This window comes from Mustela nigripes, chromosome 8, assembly GCF_022355385.1.
Source record: "Mustela nigripes isolate SB6536 chromosome 8, MUSNIG.SB6536, whole genome shotgun sequence".
Classification (NCBI taxonomy): domain Eukaryota; kingdom Metazoa; phylum Chordata; class Mammalia; order Carnivora; family Mustelidae; genus Mustela; species Mustela nigripes.
The window spans coordinates 75,376,195-75,391,953 of record NC_081564.1 but is presented as its reverse complement, the minus strand read 5'-3'; the positions used below and the strand labels follow the sequence as shown (position 1 = coordinate 75,391,953).

Here is a 15,759-nt window from a genome sequence, read left to right as displayed (position 1 = left end):
GAGGCACAGATGGCCCCACCGCCTCCTGGGGTGAGCCTGCCCGCGCGCGAATCCGAGGGGACAGGAAGGAGCAGTTAAACATACGTAGGCAAACAAAATAAACGCGAAGTCCGAGGCTTCGGACTACGAAGCCGAAAGAGGAGTGCCCTTGGGGGTAGAAAGATGGAGAGAGAAGGGAAATTTTAAGCTGGGAAGAAGCGCGCGTGGCCCGACGTCCTACGCAGCAGAGCCTGGCAGCCGTCCGTCCCTCCACCCCCCTATCCAAAGGTCGCCCCGGGCGCAGCGGCGGGCCTGGGGTCTGGGGAACCAAGAAGGAGGTAAGCCCAAGAAGGGAGGCAAGCCCCCGGATTACTGGGGGAAGGGGAGACCAAGGGCGTCGGCCTCATTGAGTCCAGAAGCGGGCCCCAGAGCCGGATCCCCAGGCCTGTCAAACATCCCACCGCCGTTTCCCCGGGGACGTGCTTGGAGTGGATCGAGAGTTGCAAGGTGGAAAGTTCGGAACGCCGGCCCCGCCCGGAGTGGCCGCACAGGGAACCGGAGGGGAAGACCCGCCCCGCTGCCGGGGGAGGGGCCGAGGGAAGAGGCTGGGTCTTGGGCTGGAGGGGAGGAGCCGGGGCTCGCGGGCTCGCAGCCTTTAGCCCCCGGAGCCCCAGCTACCCCGAGTCCGAACTTCAGACTCCTGCAGAGACCCAGGCCGCGGCGGGCGGAGCGCTCGCCCACCTTCGGCGTGCGCGGCCCGGGCCCTCGTCACCCGCCACGCTTGACCTTGGGTCGGGACCAAGTGGGTGGGACGGCGGTACCCGGGAGGCACCGACTTTAGGGTCTCTTCTCTGGGTCTCCAAAGCGGGCGGCGCTGCGAGATCGCGGGCCGCGCCCTCCCGCCTCCTGGCGCTCCCCATGCACCTGCCGGCCTGCGCCCCCGCCATGGCCGACGGCAGCTTCTCGCTTGCCGGCCACCTGCTCCGCAGCCCGGGAGGAAGCACCTCCCGGCTGCACAGCATCGAGGCTATCCTGGGATTTACCAAGGACGACGCGATCCTCGGTTCCTTCTCTGCGGAGCCGGGCGCCCGGGGCGCGAAGGAGCGGGATAGGAGGCCGGGCGCGCGGGCCGCCTGCCCCAAGGCGCCCGGGGGAAGCGGCGAGCCCTCCCCGCAGCCTGCCCCCGCGCCTGCTCCAGAGTACGAAGGTGAGTGCTCACCCCTGGCTGCTGCAGGGCCCTGAGGGGTGCCCAAACGTAGGAGCTCTGCAAGACGAATAAGCCCGTGCCTTGACTTTAATTAAGGCGTCTGGGCGCGGAGTTTGAGTTAGTGTGCAGGGCAGGAGACTCCAATTTGTGTTCAGAGAAACCTTAGGGGCCCCTACGGCCTTACCCCGACCTCCTGGCCCAGCCCCCAGGAGCAGCCCGCGTCCAGCTGCGGGCGCCCAAGGGTAGGCGGAGTGGGCCCAGAGAGAACCCCCCGAGTGTCTCTGACCGTCTGGGGCCTCTTCGTCCCAGCCCCTCGACCCTACTGCCCCAAGGAGCCTGGTGAAGCACGGCCCAGCCCCGGGCTGCCCGTGGGTCCCGCCACCGGGGACGCGAAGCTGTCGGAGGAGGAGCAGCCCAAAAAGAAGCACCGGCGGAACCGCACGACCTTCACCACGTATCAGCTGCACGAGCTGGAACGCGCGTTCGAGAAGTCTCACTACCCCGACGTGTACAGCCGCGAGGAGCTAGCCGGCAAGGTCAACCTACCCGAAGTCCGTGTCCAGGTAAAGCTCCCAGATCGGTCCCCGGGAGGGCCCCAGGCCCAGCCTGCAGCCAGTGCTCCGCCGAATCCCCGGACGTCCACGCATTTACCGTGACACTGTTCCCATTGGTCTTCCTCGACTGGGCTCGCCCAGAGCATCAGACGAGCGTCGCCGATCTTGCGGGTGTCCCACGACCGCCCTTTGGACAGTCTGTTCCATTTTTGTAGTAGGATCTCTCTTTTGTGGTGGGGGGTCTCCCTCTTCGAACCTAAAGAGAGCACTAGCGCATGGCTGTCGAGAGGAAGGGCGACAGCTCATTACACGCCGCTGCCAAGGATTGGGGCGAGAGGCGGTGAGTGCAGAGGGGATGTAGGCAGTCTCCTGGATTGGGACCCCAAATGCCACCCTAGTCGCTAACTGCATTCACCCTGTCCAGATATGAAAACCCAGTCTTTTGCAAGGGCTCCAGCGCCTGCAGTTGAAAGTTTTGGTGGATTTGTTTAAGAAACTGACTTTTGCTTCTTTGGTGTACCTCCATCCGAACTTCTCACTACTGCAGAGAGGACTTGACTTTTCTTTTCTTCTCTTTTCTTTCCTTCCTTCCTTTCTTCTTCTTCTTTTTTTTTTTTTTTTTTTTTTGGTAAAAGGGTTTTCACTTTAATTAAAGCTGAATTATCTTTAATCCCTGATCATTAAAATATTTGCAAGCCTTAAATATTTGCTAGTCATCTGTGAAAAATCTGGGAGGATTTCCAAATTAGGAGAGTTTACAGAGGCCTGAAAGGGAGTCATTGGGAACAAATTTCGCTGCCTCTGAAAGGCAGTGGAACTAAGGTGGGATTTTTGTGTGTGTCTAATGAATTAGATTTCCAGGAAGTGAAGATATTCCGATGTTTGGGGGCTCTTAGCCTTACCTTAAAGCTAAAAGAGGACAAACTTTTGCCTTTTGTCTCTTCTGCTTATTATATTAGGAGTTTAAAGTAATGAGTAAATGTCATGGTTTAAAAAAATAATAATTCCCTAATGTAACTCAGGATTAACTTGCAAGGACAGTTCAATTTCTAAACTTGCAAGGACAGTTCAATTTCTCTTAATTTGGAGCAGTCGAACTGCGATGGTTTCATTGAAGGTGTGGACATTTTAGTGCCTGCTTTTTTCAGGGAGAGGCTGGGGTAGGGGGAAGAAAGGGACAGGAGTGAAGGATGAAGGAAGAGACAAAACCTCGCAGTGCCCCTACAGACCACAGACACAGCCAGCACGAGGCTACCCTCAAACTGGATACCTCCTCTGTCCTACCTTCCTTCCTCTCTCTTTATTTGTTCACAGATTTTGGCTCCTCCTCTAAGTTGTCAGCTTCTTGAGAACAGTGTCTGTGACTTCTCTGTGACCACAGGGCCAGCACAGTGCCCAGCATATGGCGGTTCTTAACACATGGCTATGATGTAATCCGACGGAGGGGGCGGTCTCCCATGGGCCTCCAGCTGTGTGGAGGGGACCGGTACAGCCTTCTAAGAGCCGACTGTCCCAGTCTTCAGCTCTCTGCCTTTGAATACTGGGTGGCAGACTGTAGCCAATATTTGGGGGGCCAGAGTGGGACATGCAGGGAATTGGAGGAAGCAGTGGATGGGAGTCCTCCCCAAGCTGTTGTTTCTCTTTTCTCTTTTATCACCAAATAGCTAACGTTTCTGGGGAAATTAGGGCCTCCGGAATGGAGATGAATCTTTTGTGGGCAGGGGACAGGGGTACTTAACTTTTCTGTCCTTTCTCTCCCCCCCTCCCCCAATCCTAGCCTTACATATACACTTGCCCTGCCCTGCCCAGGTGCTGAGTGGCTGTTTTCTCTGTGCTTCTAAGAGGTCCCCTCCCCCACTGACTCCAAACTGCCTTCTCCCTTCTAAGGTCTCAGCCATTCCTCTATTTCTTTCCATTAATATAACACTGAAGCCACCAATTTGGCCAAAGTTCTTTCTAACCCAGTTCTCTCTGTTCTGTTTCCAGGGGTAGTAACTTGGTAGTGAAGCCTTAATTACACCTTTTCTTGTGCTTTTACCAAATAAGTAACGAACGTTTTATCATTAAGAGATCAGACTTTGGGGCGCCTGGGTGGCTCAGTGGGTTAGGCCGCTGCCTTCGGCTTAGGTCATGATCTCGGGGTCCTGGGATCGAGCCCCACATCGGGCTCTCTGCTCGGCAGGGAGCCTGCTTCCCTTCCTCTCTCTCTGCCTGCCTCTCTGCCTACTTGTGATCTCTCGCTGTCAAATAAATAAATAAAATCTTAAAAAAAAAAAAAAAGAGATCAGACTTTGAGGGGCACCTGGGTGGCTCAGTGGGTTAAGCCTCTGCCTTCGGCCCAGGTATGATCTCAGGGTCCTGGGATCGAGTGTCACATCAGGCTCTCTGCTCATTGGGGGGACTGCCCCCCACCCTGCCTGACTCTCTGCCAAATTGTGATCTCTCTCAAATAAATACATTTTTTAAAAATTTAAAAATTTTTAAAAAAGAAAGAGATCAGACTTCATTCTTGGTGCAGACTTTCTATATGTAAAGGAAAAAAAGCAAAAGGAAAAATTTAATTCATTGAACTCGTCTTAGAGTAATGTCATAATCGACTCTAAAAAGTCAACGTAAATATAATAAAATTGAACTATTGTAATCATTGAAAACCATTTATAAGAAATATGAGAAATACTAAAGGGATAGCAATTAAAGAAGAATCGATATCTTATTAAAGCAGCAACTTAAAAAAGCTTGGGATAAAACTAACCCACTTTTTTCCTACTAGTTATCATAACCAGTAATTCCTGGAAATAGCTGTATTATAGTATCCTGTGCTGCTAGTTAAGGTACTTAGAGTATTTGCTTATACCTATGTTTATAATACAGACAAAATGTGGGTAAAGCTCAGGGAGTCCCGACACCTGGGTGGCTCAGGGTGGTTAAGCACTCACTGCCTTTGGCTCAAGTCACGATCCCGTGTCCTTGGATGGAGCCCCCTGTCGGGCTCCCTGCTCAATGGGGAGTCTGCTTCTCCCTCTCCCGCTGCCCGCCTCTCTCCCTGCTTGTACTCTCTATGAAATAAGTAATATTTTTATTTTTTAAAGATTATTTATTTATTTGATAGAGCAAGAGCGAGAGCACAAGCAGGGGGAGCAGCAGAAGGAGAGGGAGAAGCAGGCTCCCCCATGAGCAAGGAACCCCATGTGGGACTAGATCCCAGCACCCTGGGATCATGACCTGAGTCGAAAGCAGACGTTTAACCCACTGAGCCACCCAGGCGCCCCATAAAGTATTTTTAAACATTTTAAAAAGAAAAGCACAAGGGAGTCTGAGCCAAGCTCCCAGCACTGAGCACAGGGCTCAGGGAGGAAGGAACTTCTAAACCGGAGTTCCAGGAGGAGCTGCCAAGCAGCAGGTCCCCGAAATTTGGTGAGATCTGCTTTCCAAAATCCTAGGTCCCATCCCCAAGGTTAACTTCCCTATTTTTCTGAGCACGCACTCCGTGTCAGGAGTCGGAAACAGACGCAGCCACAGCTATGGGTGAGGTAACCAGGGACAGGGGTGGGACAAGAGACGGAGACTCAGAAGAGAGGGGAGGAGGGGAGAGGCAACAAGGAGAAAACCCGGTGGAAAAGGAAGGAGAGCGTCGGGGTGGGGAGGTGGTGCGATGGAGTCCAGCCCCAGTTTTCTCTGGGGGTGACAGAGTCGTCCCGGCCGGGCTGCCCGGGGGAGAGCAGGGCGGGGGCGCGGCCCGAGGCTCGGCCGCAGCCGACCGCCGCTGTGCTGCCCTCCGCAGGTGTGGTTCCAGAACCGACGGGCCAAGTGGCGGCGGCAGGAGAAGCTCGAAGTGTCGTCCATGAAGCTGCAAGACTCGCCCCTCCTCTCGTTCAGCCGCTCCCCGCCGTCGGCGGCTCTGGCGCCCCTCGGGGCGAGCCCGGGCGGGGGCGGCGGGCCGGCCGGGGGCGCCCTGCCGCTCGAGTCGTGGCTGGGGTCGCCGCTGCCCGGCGGGGGCGCCACGGCGCTGCAGAGCCTGCCGGGCTTCGGGCCGCCGGCGCAGAGCCTGCCCGCCAGCTACACGCCGCCGCCGCCGCCGCCGCCCTTCCTGAACTCCCCGCCGCTGGGCCCCGGCCTGCAGCCCCTCGGGCCGCCGCCGCCCGCCTACCCGTGCGCGCCCGGCTTCGGGGACAAGTTCCCGCTGGACGAGGCGGACCCGCGCAACAGCAGCATCGCGGCTCTGCGCCTCAAGGCCAAGGAGCACATCCAGGCCATCGGGAAGCCGTGGCAGGCCCTCTAGAGGCACCGGACACCCGATCGGGCCCGACGACCGTCCTGGGATCGACCCGGACCCGCAGGCGCGCGCTCTTTCCCCCTGCGTTCCCCACCCGGCCACCCTCCCGAGCCGCCGGAAGCTGCGGCCAGGCCTGGGTCTCGGACGCGCGTCTGCTCCTGGCTCGCCGCGGAGGACTGACCTTGCGGCCCGCCGAGACCCTCTGACCACCACCCCTCCACCTCCACGGACCCCCGGCCCTGCTGCTGGAGGGGGAGAGGCGGCCCGGCCCCTCGGGGTTCAGGGCACCCAACGCTCCTGACCTTGGCCGCTCCCGGACGGCGTGGCTACCCCGGAAAACGACAACGGGGAGGAAGGGGAGGCCGAGGAGTATAGTTTGAGGGACTGTTTGTATGCGTAGTTGAAGTGTTGGGGAGGAGAATTAAAGACTGCCTTGTTTTTGTTTGACTCCGGTGAAGGGCGCCGAGGACTGCGGTGGCGGGAAGGAAGGCGGACGGGGGTACCCCAGGGGCTGCGGTGACGGATGGGGTGGGTCAGGGGAAGCAGAGGACCGCGCAGGACCTGGGGCCCCCTCTTGCGTATCCTCCTGGGGGGCGCTTTGCTGCTGCGCCCTCCTCCGGAGCGCTCCTCCCCTGGCGCGTACCGGAGCAGCGAACGTGTGGGGTTCGGGGTGTTTGGCGCCTAAGGCTCAGCTGCCTGAGCGTTCCCAGGCCCTCTGCACCCCAATAGTCAAGCTGCGGCTGCTGCTTAGAAGGATCCACCCCAACAGAAAACGTCTATACCACCTTCCCCGGGGGGAGAGCTGAAAGTCCGGAACGCCTGGGGGCCCCGCCTCCCTGTTTGCTGCCCACCACTGCCCAAGGGCCCTCTCGGATCACTGTCTAGGTCGCGGGCTCGGTGCCAGCCCCTGCTACCAAGGACTGGTGACATTAGTCCTCCAAAGACTCAGGAAGAGCGACTTTTCCTCTTCTGATCCCCACGCCTCTCTCCCGCTTCCCTGACTTGCCCCTTACCTTAACCCCCCAACCCCGCGGTTCTGTTCAATGCCTGTTAGATTAGCTGCCGTGCTCGGGGACAGTGTCCTGGAGCGCTCTGCGTCGCGACCCGGCGGGCACATCCTTGCGGGCGCGTCTTGGACAATACGGGCTGTTCTTTGGCGCCGGCGCTGGGGCGGGAGGGAATCCAGAGGTCTCCGCGGGCTTCCGAAGCTCCCGCAGCACTCGGGGAGTCACCCGTGAAGCAAAGCCCGGAACTCCCAGCCTGAGCAGCCGCGGTGTCCGCAGCGGGTCCTGGAAGCTGGGCAGACCCTGGAATAACCCGGATTCCCGCCGCGCAGGTCCTCTGGCCTCCTTGCTTTGAGTGCGCTGGAAAAGACGCTGCCAAGGAGCCTTAGCATCATCCCCCCAGCCCCACTGTTCTGTCGTTCGTTAGCGTGTTAGTGAGTCACCCCTTTCCTTGTCTATATGAACGCTGTGTCCCTGGGAGGTGGAAAAGATGCAGTGAGGCCAACGGTAAGGGCTTTGACTGAACCACCAAGGACCCCACGCGGGGCAGTACATACTGTGATCCCCCCTCTCCGATCCCACGGTATCCCAGTCCTGCTCTTGGGTTCCCAAAACCTACTTGGGCAAAGGATGACAATCCTGAGGCTGGGGTAGAGGAAGTGTCATCACAGAATTCGGGCCTTGCCATGAGGGTCCTGAGAGGTTATCCTATAATCAGGGGTGAGTACCCTTAGCCCCTCAACGTGGTGCTCTGCATATAGCAGACTGGTCAGTAAGGATTAATTGGATGTGTTATTACCCTCAAGAGGTAGGAAGTAATACCTGTACTTTCCTTCACAAGGATGTTCGTTGGAAAATGGATGTATTGGCCAAGTGATCCCAGCCGTTGGCAAGGGAAAAAAAATAGATAAACAAGATGAATGTGTAAGTGAATTTCTTTCAGTTTGGATTAACCTCTTTCACCCATCCTTTCATCCTTTAATGGCCTCCTTTTACTAGGAACGATTTATTCAGTGAACTCCCAAGTTCACTGGTGGGTACTTGCTCTGCCTTCCCTCTCCTTTCCGCAGTCCTGGCCACCTGTGACCTTGCCCAGCCCCATCTTCTTCTCTTCCATTCCAGGGACTATTCATTTTGCCTCTTTATGCCATTTTTCTTCCTATGATTGGTTGCCTGCAGGTTTCAAACCATCACTTCTTTCTCCTCTTTTACTACTTAGTCTGAGAATGAATATTCTAAATCATCTCTTTAGACACCAACAGAGTGAATCATACCTGGATTTCAGGGACAAATCTTTGGAAAATGATCAAAATACTAACAACTAATGATCACCGAGAGCTTATTCTGTGTTATCACTCTTCCGAGCAGCTTATGTCTACTGATTCATTTAAACCTCACAAGGACCATGCCAGGAAGACAAGATCAGCCTCATTTAATAAATGAGGAAAGTGAGGCACAGGGAAGTTGCCTTAAATAAGCTTTGACCAGAAGCTCTGGCCGTTTCGCAAGCATAGCACTATGCTTGTGAAACACTATAGCAAGTGTTCCAGAAACACTTGCTGAAGAAGTGTTCCTATTCCAACTCCCAGGAACTACTCTTTAGACCACATTGGAAATTGAGATCCTGAGGGGTGGGTGGAAGGGTCTTTCCAGGGCTCCCATCAGCCCCATAGCCCCCCCCCCTCACTCCTAGGGGCTGCCTGAAGAGCAGTTCTGAGAGCCCCAGGAGTTAACTCAGGCTGGAGGTGAAAATGACTTGTGCTGAAGGGCCTTAAAGCCCCAGAGGACCCTGAAACACTTGGGGATGCTGCCCAAGCTCACTGCTGCAGAAAGCCGTTTGCAGAGGCGCCTGCTTCCAAAACTAGATTGTGCTGGCTGTGATTTGGGGCAGGTACAAATTTTTCAGGGACTCTGGGGGAGTCTCCCCTGTAAGCCTGAATCACTTGAAAAATGGTTCTTGAGTCTTCCATAATGAGACTGAGGGCTTCGCTCAGGCGACGCTTCCAGCGTCCACTGAAGGGGAACAAGAACCAGTTGGGAGTTGTTCTACAGGGTTCGGGGAAGAGAGACACTGTTGTCCAAGCACAGATCCCTAGGACTCCTGGCGGGCGCTGATTCAGGTTGACTGGACTCAGTCAGTCTAAGAGGGAGGCCTCCGGAGCCTCCACCCCAGCAGACGACATACACTCTGGCCTGCCACGGGAGGAAAGCAGGTGAGTCTGTAGCCGCATCGCTCCGTTTGGGCTTCCGGGTGCCCGGCTGGGAACCGCGCAGGGCAGGGCTCCAGGCCAGGGGAGGGGGGAAGGGGGCGGGGCGTGAAAGGACGCCTCGGATTGGGCCACTCCGAGAGAGGGGCGGAGTCGGGCGCGGCCTGGGACCTCGGGTGCACGCTGGCAGATGCTGGCTGTCCCGTGCCCGGAGGAGACCAAGGACTAATCCAGAGATCCCGGAGGCGCGGAGCCATGCCACCCCGGCCACGGCCCCAACCTCGGGGGTGTTTCAGTTTTCGCGTTTTCCCCATTTTGGAAGAGTCTCTTGCCCACGGGAGTGTCGTGATCACACTGCGCGCCACCCTCGGATTTATGGTGGCGATTTTTCTCTCCCACAGGGACGCTGGGGGACTGAGGGCCCCGCCTCTCCCGGTCACCCGTTTCTGGAGCCACGGTGTCCAAGGCGGCCGCAGCCCCCGCAGGACCCTCCTTGCTCCGTGTCCTGGGGCCCCACGCTGTGGCCCCAGGCCCGTCCAGGCTATTCATCCGGACTGGGTGTCCAGTTCTTGAAACCAGTTCTGCGGGTCTGAGCTACCCCCTCTGCCGCCCGGGAGGTTGACTGGGACCGGTGTGGGTGACCCATGGAGGACTGGGCGAGACCCCGTGGGAGGGGCAGGCTTTGACTAGAGGTCAGCAACTGGCCTAGGGTGGCCACTATGTTTTTACTTATTTTAAACAGAGAGTCCCTGTTTGAGAGATAGGAAATATCAAACCAGGGGAGACAATCCCTGCCTGTCCCCCACTCCCGTCGTCAGTTAATTCAGAATCCAAAGAGCAGAGATAGGGAATCCTAATTCTCTCCTCTCTCAGCCAAGTTCATTGGTTAATTGAAAGTCTTTGCTAGGGGATTCTTGGAGCTGGGGCAGCCCAGGACTCCGCTGCCGGGGACGAGTCAGCCCCGCAGGCGGTGAATGGTGAGGACTGCAGGAGCGCGGACTCAGCTGCCCCAGCGACCTTAACATTTGAAGTCGTGCCTCCGGGTTCTGCCACCTTCCCACATCCTCCCCAACCCCCCAGCCCCCCAGCCTCGCCGCGGGCCCTTCTCTGTCTCCATCCAAGTGCTCCTTTTGTCCCACAGAACCCTACTACACGATTAGAACTGAAGCCTCCCGGAGGCTGGCAGGAAAAGATTTCTGGGGAAGATAAAATTAATGAAAAAGTTGGCCCTTCCTCTCGGCACAGCCAGCGCGAGCTCCGCACCGACCCGCCCTCGGGGCTCCGCTCGCGTCCTAACTCGCCTGGGAAAGGGGTGGCCCTGAGGCTCCCCGCGGGTGCGCTGAACCCGTCAAGAGGCGGACGGTGTGCTTTGTGGCCAATGTCGTCCCCTTAATTGGGAACTGGCTCTAATAATCGGGCCTCAGCTTGTTAACTGTACAATAGTGGGGAGAGTTAATGACTCATTAGTGATTAATTCTTTAACTGTGCAATAATTGCTCACTGTAAACCTCCTTTCCGAAAACGGGACTAAATCGTCTAGATCCTTGGCCACGTTTCTCACAGCCCTGGAAGACACTTGAGGAATGCCGCGTTCCACCCAACTTTGGGCAGATGGGCTTTTAAGCCCGTGCAGCGGCGACCCCTAGCCTGGGAGTGGGGAGATCTGTGGGGCAGCTGAGCTATGCCATTGCCTGGTCCTGACCTCCGACGGCCCCACCCACCCCCCAACACACACAGCAAAGCTGGATCCCCAAGATCTCTTCCCTCCCTCACAACCCCAGGAAAGACACCCAAAACGTAACACCCTATTTTCCAAGCAGCTTTCCTCTGCTCTGTACTTAACATGGGTGTGTGTTCACAGTAGATTCTGAATGAGTTGTAAAGCCACCTGTGGAAGTTCTTTCCAGGGCTGACCCTAGCTGAGTTCTATATATACTCTGTCCATTGGTACTTTAAAAAAAAAATAGCCCTTTGTGGTTTTTTCCACCTTCTTAATTTACCTGCAACCTTTATCTCTTCTGGAAATTTCTAAGGCATCGTGAATATGTGATGATAAACAACTATTTCCACCCTCAAGTGCATGGCCTAAATCGAGGAAATGGGCCATTTCTACATATGTCTTCAAATACCTACTGGTTTTCTCCACTTGGTGTTCCACAGACCACCCAAAACAGATACGCTCAAAACAAAACTTACTCATCTTTACTCCGTGGCTTTGTATAAACCTCCCTAAAACTCCTCCCTCTTTCCTCATTCAGAGCCACCCAATGGGTAAAAGAATCATTCTTGGAGCCCAGACAAGTTATTTTCCATTTCCTTTTTGCCACTTACTTCTCTCTGCCATAGAGCTTCCAAATTTTAGCTGCCCAGAGTAAAGACACTTCCCAACCTCCCTTTCAATGAGATATGATTGAATATCTCCTAATGTCATAGATGGGCAAGCCCTTCTAGGAAGCTAAGTTGTAACAAGTCCCCAGCTCGCTCTGCTCTTGTCCCTTCCCTGCTACCCACTGCTGCGAGGCGGGTGTGGTGTTGGTGGCGGAGCACCCATCTGGGACCTTGTCATGAAGCCGTGTGTTGAGAATGTTGAGTAGCAGGATCAAAGGGACCGTATGTGATAAGTCCCTGACAGGGGAGAACCATACTAGCTCCCGATTGCTATCTGGGCTCTGTTTTACATCAGTCTGTTGTCGCTGTCAGCCAAACCCAGGCCCGATTCAGTCATTCCTTTCAACACCTATATCCCAGTTCATCATTTAGCCGCATTGCTTTCACTTCAGAACACCTCTCAGTTCACCTGTCCTTGATTTTCTCTGCCAGTTCTCTAGTTCCGGAGATCTTTATGATCTCTCCCTCGTGCTGCCCGGCTTCCCAAGGCGTGCAGACCTTCTCACATGGTGCCTACCACATATGTTCCTGCCTTATGGTTGTTTCTTCATTGATTCATTTACAATCATGTATTGAGTTCTCTCTCTCCAGCTATAAAGATATGGCCTCCATGTGGATCTGCTTGTTACTTGATCCTCAATCTATCCTTCACACTCTAGCGAGAATTAGCTACCTCAAGCAGTTCCTCTGCTTAAAACAATTCTTTGTGTCTCATGGGACCAAAGCCAAGCTCCTGGTGAATAAGGCACCTGAGGCTCTTTTGACCCTGACCCGACCCAGCTTCCCAGGCTTGTCTCTGACATTCTTGCTCTTTCCTTACCTTCCTCCTTCTCTCTTTCTTTCCTCGCCCTCTGCTCAATGGACACCAGCATACTCTGCATCTCACTGGTCCGCCATGTGCTTTTTTGCTTGGTGGGTTTGAGCAAAAATGTTCCTTCTGCCTAGAAAGACTTCCCACCATCCTGCTCCTGACAGACTCCTTCAGGACCTGGCCCAGGTGCCACCATCCCTCTGTGCAGCTGGCCAGTATTCCTGTAGCAGTCAGTTCCTTGCCCCCACCGCCGACACCCCTTACCCAACCCCCAAGAGCATTTCACTGTTGTTCACTTGAGGTTTACTCCAGTGTGTAACCCACAGGGTTGTCTGTGGTCCCCAGTGAAACTGTAGGATCCTTTCAGGCAACTGTCTGACCCTTCTTGGCATATTCAGTGTCTGACCCCATGGAAGCACCCAGTAACTGATGAACAATAACTAACACAAGGGGTATGCGATTCCCGGAGAAAGCACCACATTCTATAACAGCTTATAACAAAGAAACCTGCCTTAGCCTGTGAAGTCACGGAAGTCACCCTGAGGAAGTGACACTCATGAGCCATGAAGGGAAAATGGGAGAGAAGAGAGAAGAGTTGAGGGAAAGGAGAGGTCACCATGCCTGTAAGGGAAGAGGGAGCAGGGCTTGTCCGAGGCTCCCGGACTCTGCTGGGCTGGCAGGAGCCAAAGGACAACTTAAAGAAATAGAGTCTGTGTGTAGCTGCAAAGAGTCAGGAGCTAGGCTCGGCAGCCAAGCAAGACGTGTAAGGAGGAGAAGTCTCCAGCCTGGGAAGAGTGTTCTGGTGCTGGGCAGCCAAAAATTAACTGGTGTCGCTACAGGTGGTGACGTAACCATTTCTCGTAGATCATCCTGCCTGTCGTATGGAGAAGAGCTTGGAAGGAGGTAAGAGAGGGTTCTAGAAGACCAGTTCGAAAGCTATCACAGTAATGGAGGGGAAATGGAAGCCTGGCCTCATGTAGTGATGAGGTGACTATGTTTGAGGTTGAATGAGGAGATTTTGGGGGGTGCACCTTTCCTGGAAGGACTGCAATGCCAGATCAGTACCTGGAGCAGACGGAGCAAGGTCATTTTCCACCTCCCTGCTCCCCAAATCCATTTAATATATTGTCTTTGGATACAGGACATATCAGATATTAAACTGATAGGAACAGATACTACACTTGATCTTAGCCAAAAGACTGAGAAACAACTTTTCTTTTTTTATGTTCAATTTTGATCAAATGAGTTTGAAGATATTGAGTAGACAATTCCAAGTACGGGTTTGGAGCTCAGGGAAAGGATCCAAGCTGTGTGATCAGTGTACAGAAGATAATACAAGTCGTGGGCATAGAGGAGGTTGCCTCGGGGGAGGGAGTGGAGGGAGAAGAGGGTGTCTAATGTCAGAACCTTGAGAAACACCAGCATTTAGTGCGCTTGCCCTGAGCTTTCCCACCCCTATGGCTTTACCCAAACTCTGGAATGTCTTTTGCCACAGAAAATGCCTTAAGATGAAGGAAAATGCAACATACCCAGACTTCTGAAATACAGCTTAAGCAGTGCTTAGAAGGATTTTTAACAGCAAATGCCTACAAGAAGAAAGATCTGAAATCTACAACCTCGCCTTCTACCTTAAGACCATAGGAAAAGAAGATTAGACTAAACCTGGAGGAAGCAGAAGGAAGAAAATAGTTGAAATCAGAGTGAAAGGGGCTCCTGGATAGCTCAGTCAGTTAAGTGTCTGCCTCTTGATTTTGGCTCAGGTCATGATCTCAGGGTAATGAGCTCGAGCCCTGCATCAGCCTGCTTCAGATTCTCTCTCTCCCTCTGCCTCTGCCCAGCCCCCAACAACTCTAAAATAAATAAATAAATCTTTAAAAAAAGAGAGAGAGAGAAATCAGAGTGGAAATCAATGTGATGGAGAAAAGAAAAGCAATAGAGAAAATCATATGAAAAATATTTGATATAAGGAGTCATCAGAGAAACGAAAGACAAAACCACAGTGAGACACCACTGCATACATATTAGGATGGCTAGAATAAAAAAATCAGTAGCAAGAAGTGTTGGTGAGAATCTAGAGAAATGATAGCCCTCGTACAGTGTTGGTGAAAATGTAAGATGGTACAGCCACTTTGGAGAGCAATCTGGCGGTCCTTCAGATAATAAAATACGGAGTTTCATATGACCCATCAATTCTGGTCAAGAGAAATGAAAACATATTTCCACAAAGAAACTTGTACATGAATATTTGGAACAGCATTCTTCATACTGGCCAACAGATGGAAACAACCCAATAGTCCCTCAACAGATGAGCTGATAAAGTGTGACATATACAAGTGATGGGATTATTCAGCCATGAAAAGGAATGAAGTGTGCATAAACATTGTAGCATGGGTGAATTCTGAAGACATTCTGCCAAGTAAAAAAAGCGAGTCACAATAGACGACATACCATATACATGGACATTCATATGAAAGTCTGGAATAGGGAAATCTATAGAGACAGAAAATTGACTCACAGTTGCTTAGCGCTGGGGGACAGGGGGATGGGGACATAAAGGGTGAAAGATAAAGGATATGGGATTTCTTCTTGAGGTGACAAAAATGTTCTAAGATGGGCTGTGATTATGGGTGATTGCATGTCGTTGACTATACTAAACGCTATTGAACGAAGCACCTTAAGTGGGTGAATCATAGAGTAAGTGAATTATCTCTCAAAGCTGTTTAAAAAACCAAAGACGATCTTTCCACTGAGCTCTTGCTCCTTCCATCCTTCTCAGGTACTTGTGTTGGAATAATTTTCCTAAATACCATTTTCAGTTTGCCACTCCCTTGCCAGGTGAGCCTTTTCAGGGTCAATAAAGAGGTAGCAATTCATCGAATCCATTCAGCACCTCCTCTCCTGGGCACAGTGATACATGCACCTGCTTCAGTTTCAGATCTCAATTCCCCTTTCTGACCTTCAAGGCTCACCCTGCATGCCTCACACACCCATTTCCTTTCCCATTGACCTTCCTGGTATTAGAGACTCGCTGCTTTAAACAAGCAACCCGGACAGCATCTTGTTCCCCTCCATACTATTACTCGGCGTGGGCAATATCCTTTTATCCAAAATGACAGAGGGGCCCAAAATGCCAGTTCTCCCAGAAAAGAGCAATCACTTAAATTCACTGTATGGTGCAGAGGCTTGGTTGGAGAGAACTTCCTCTGCCAATGATTGTTCAGAGAGCTGAGGCAGGGGCTCCGGGGCCCTGTAAGGGGCAAGCAGGAAAAGAGGAAGGACAGAGGCCCCAGGGAAGCTGGACCCAGACCGCATGCTATTTGCATAGGGCCAGCCCCG

General features: G+C 53.5%; 1 protein-coding gene and 1 non-coding gene across 2 annotated transcripts; one reads left to right on the top strand and one right to left on the bottom strand.

Moving 5' to 3' along the window:
* The first annotated feature begins 643 nt into the window (after window positions 1–643).
* On the top strand, window positions 644–6,370 carry RAX (retina and anterior neural fold homeobox). The gene is made up of 3 exons (XM_059410068.1): window positions 644–1,186; window positions 1,496–1,749; window positions 5,522–6,370. Exons 1-3 carry the CDS (start codon window positions 898–900, stop codon window positions 6,017–6,019), a joined length of 1,041 nt encoding a protein of 346 aa, XP_059266051.1. The 5' UTR covers window positions 644–897; the 3' UTR covers window positions 6,020–6,370.
* Window positions 6,371–13,443: 7,073 nt separating this feature from the next.
* LOC132024072 (U2 spliceosomal RNA) lies at window positions 13,444–13,634 on the bottom strand. Its single transcript, XR_009406181.1, has one exon. It is a non-coding gene; the product is annotated as a U2 spliceosomal RNA (small nuclear RNA).
* Between the last annotated feature and the right edge of the window lie 2,125 nt (window positions 13,635–15,759).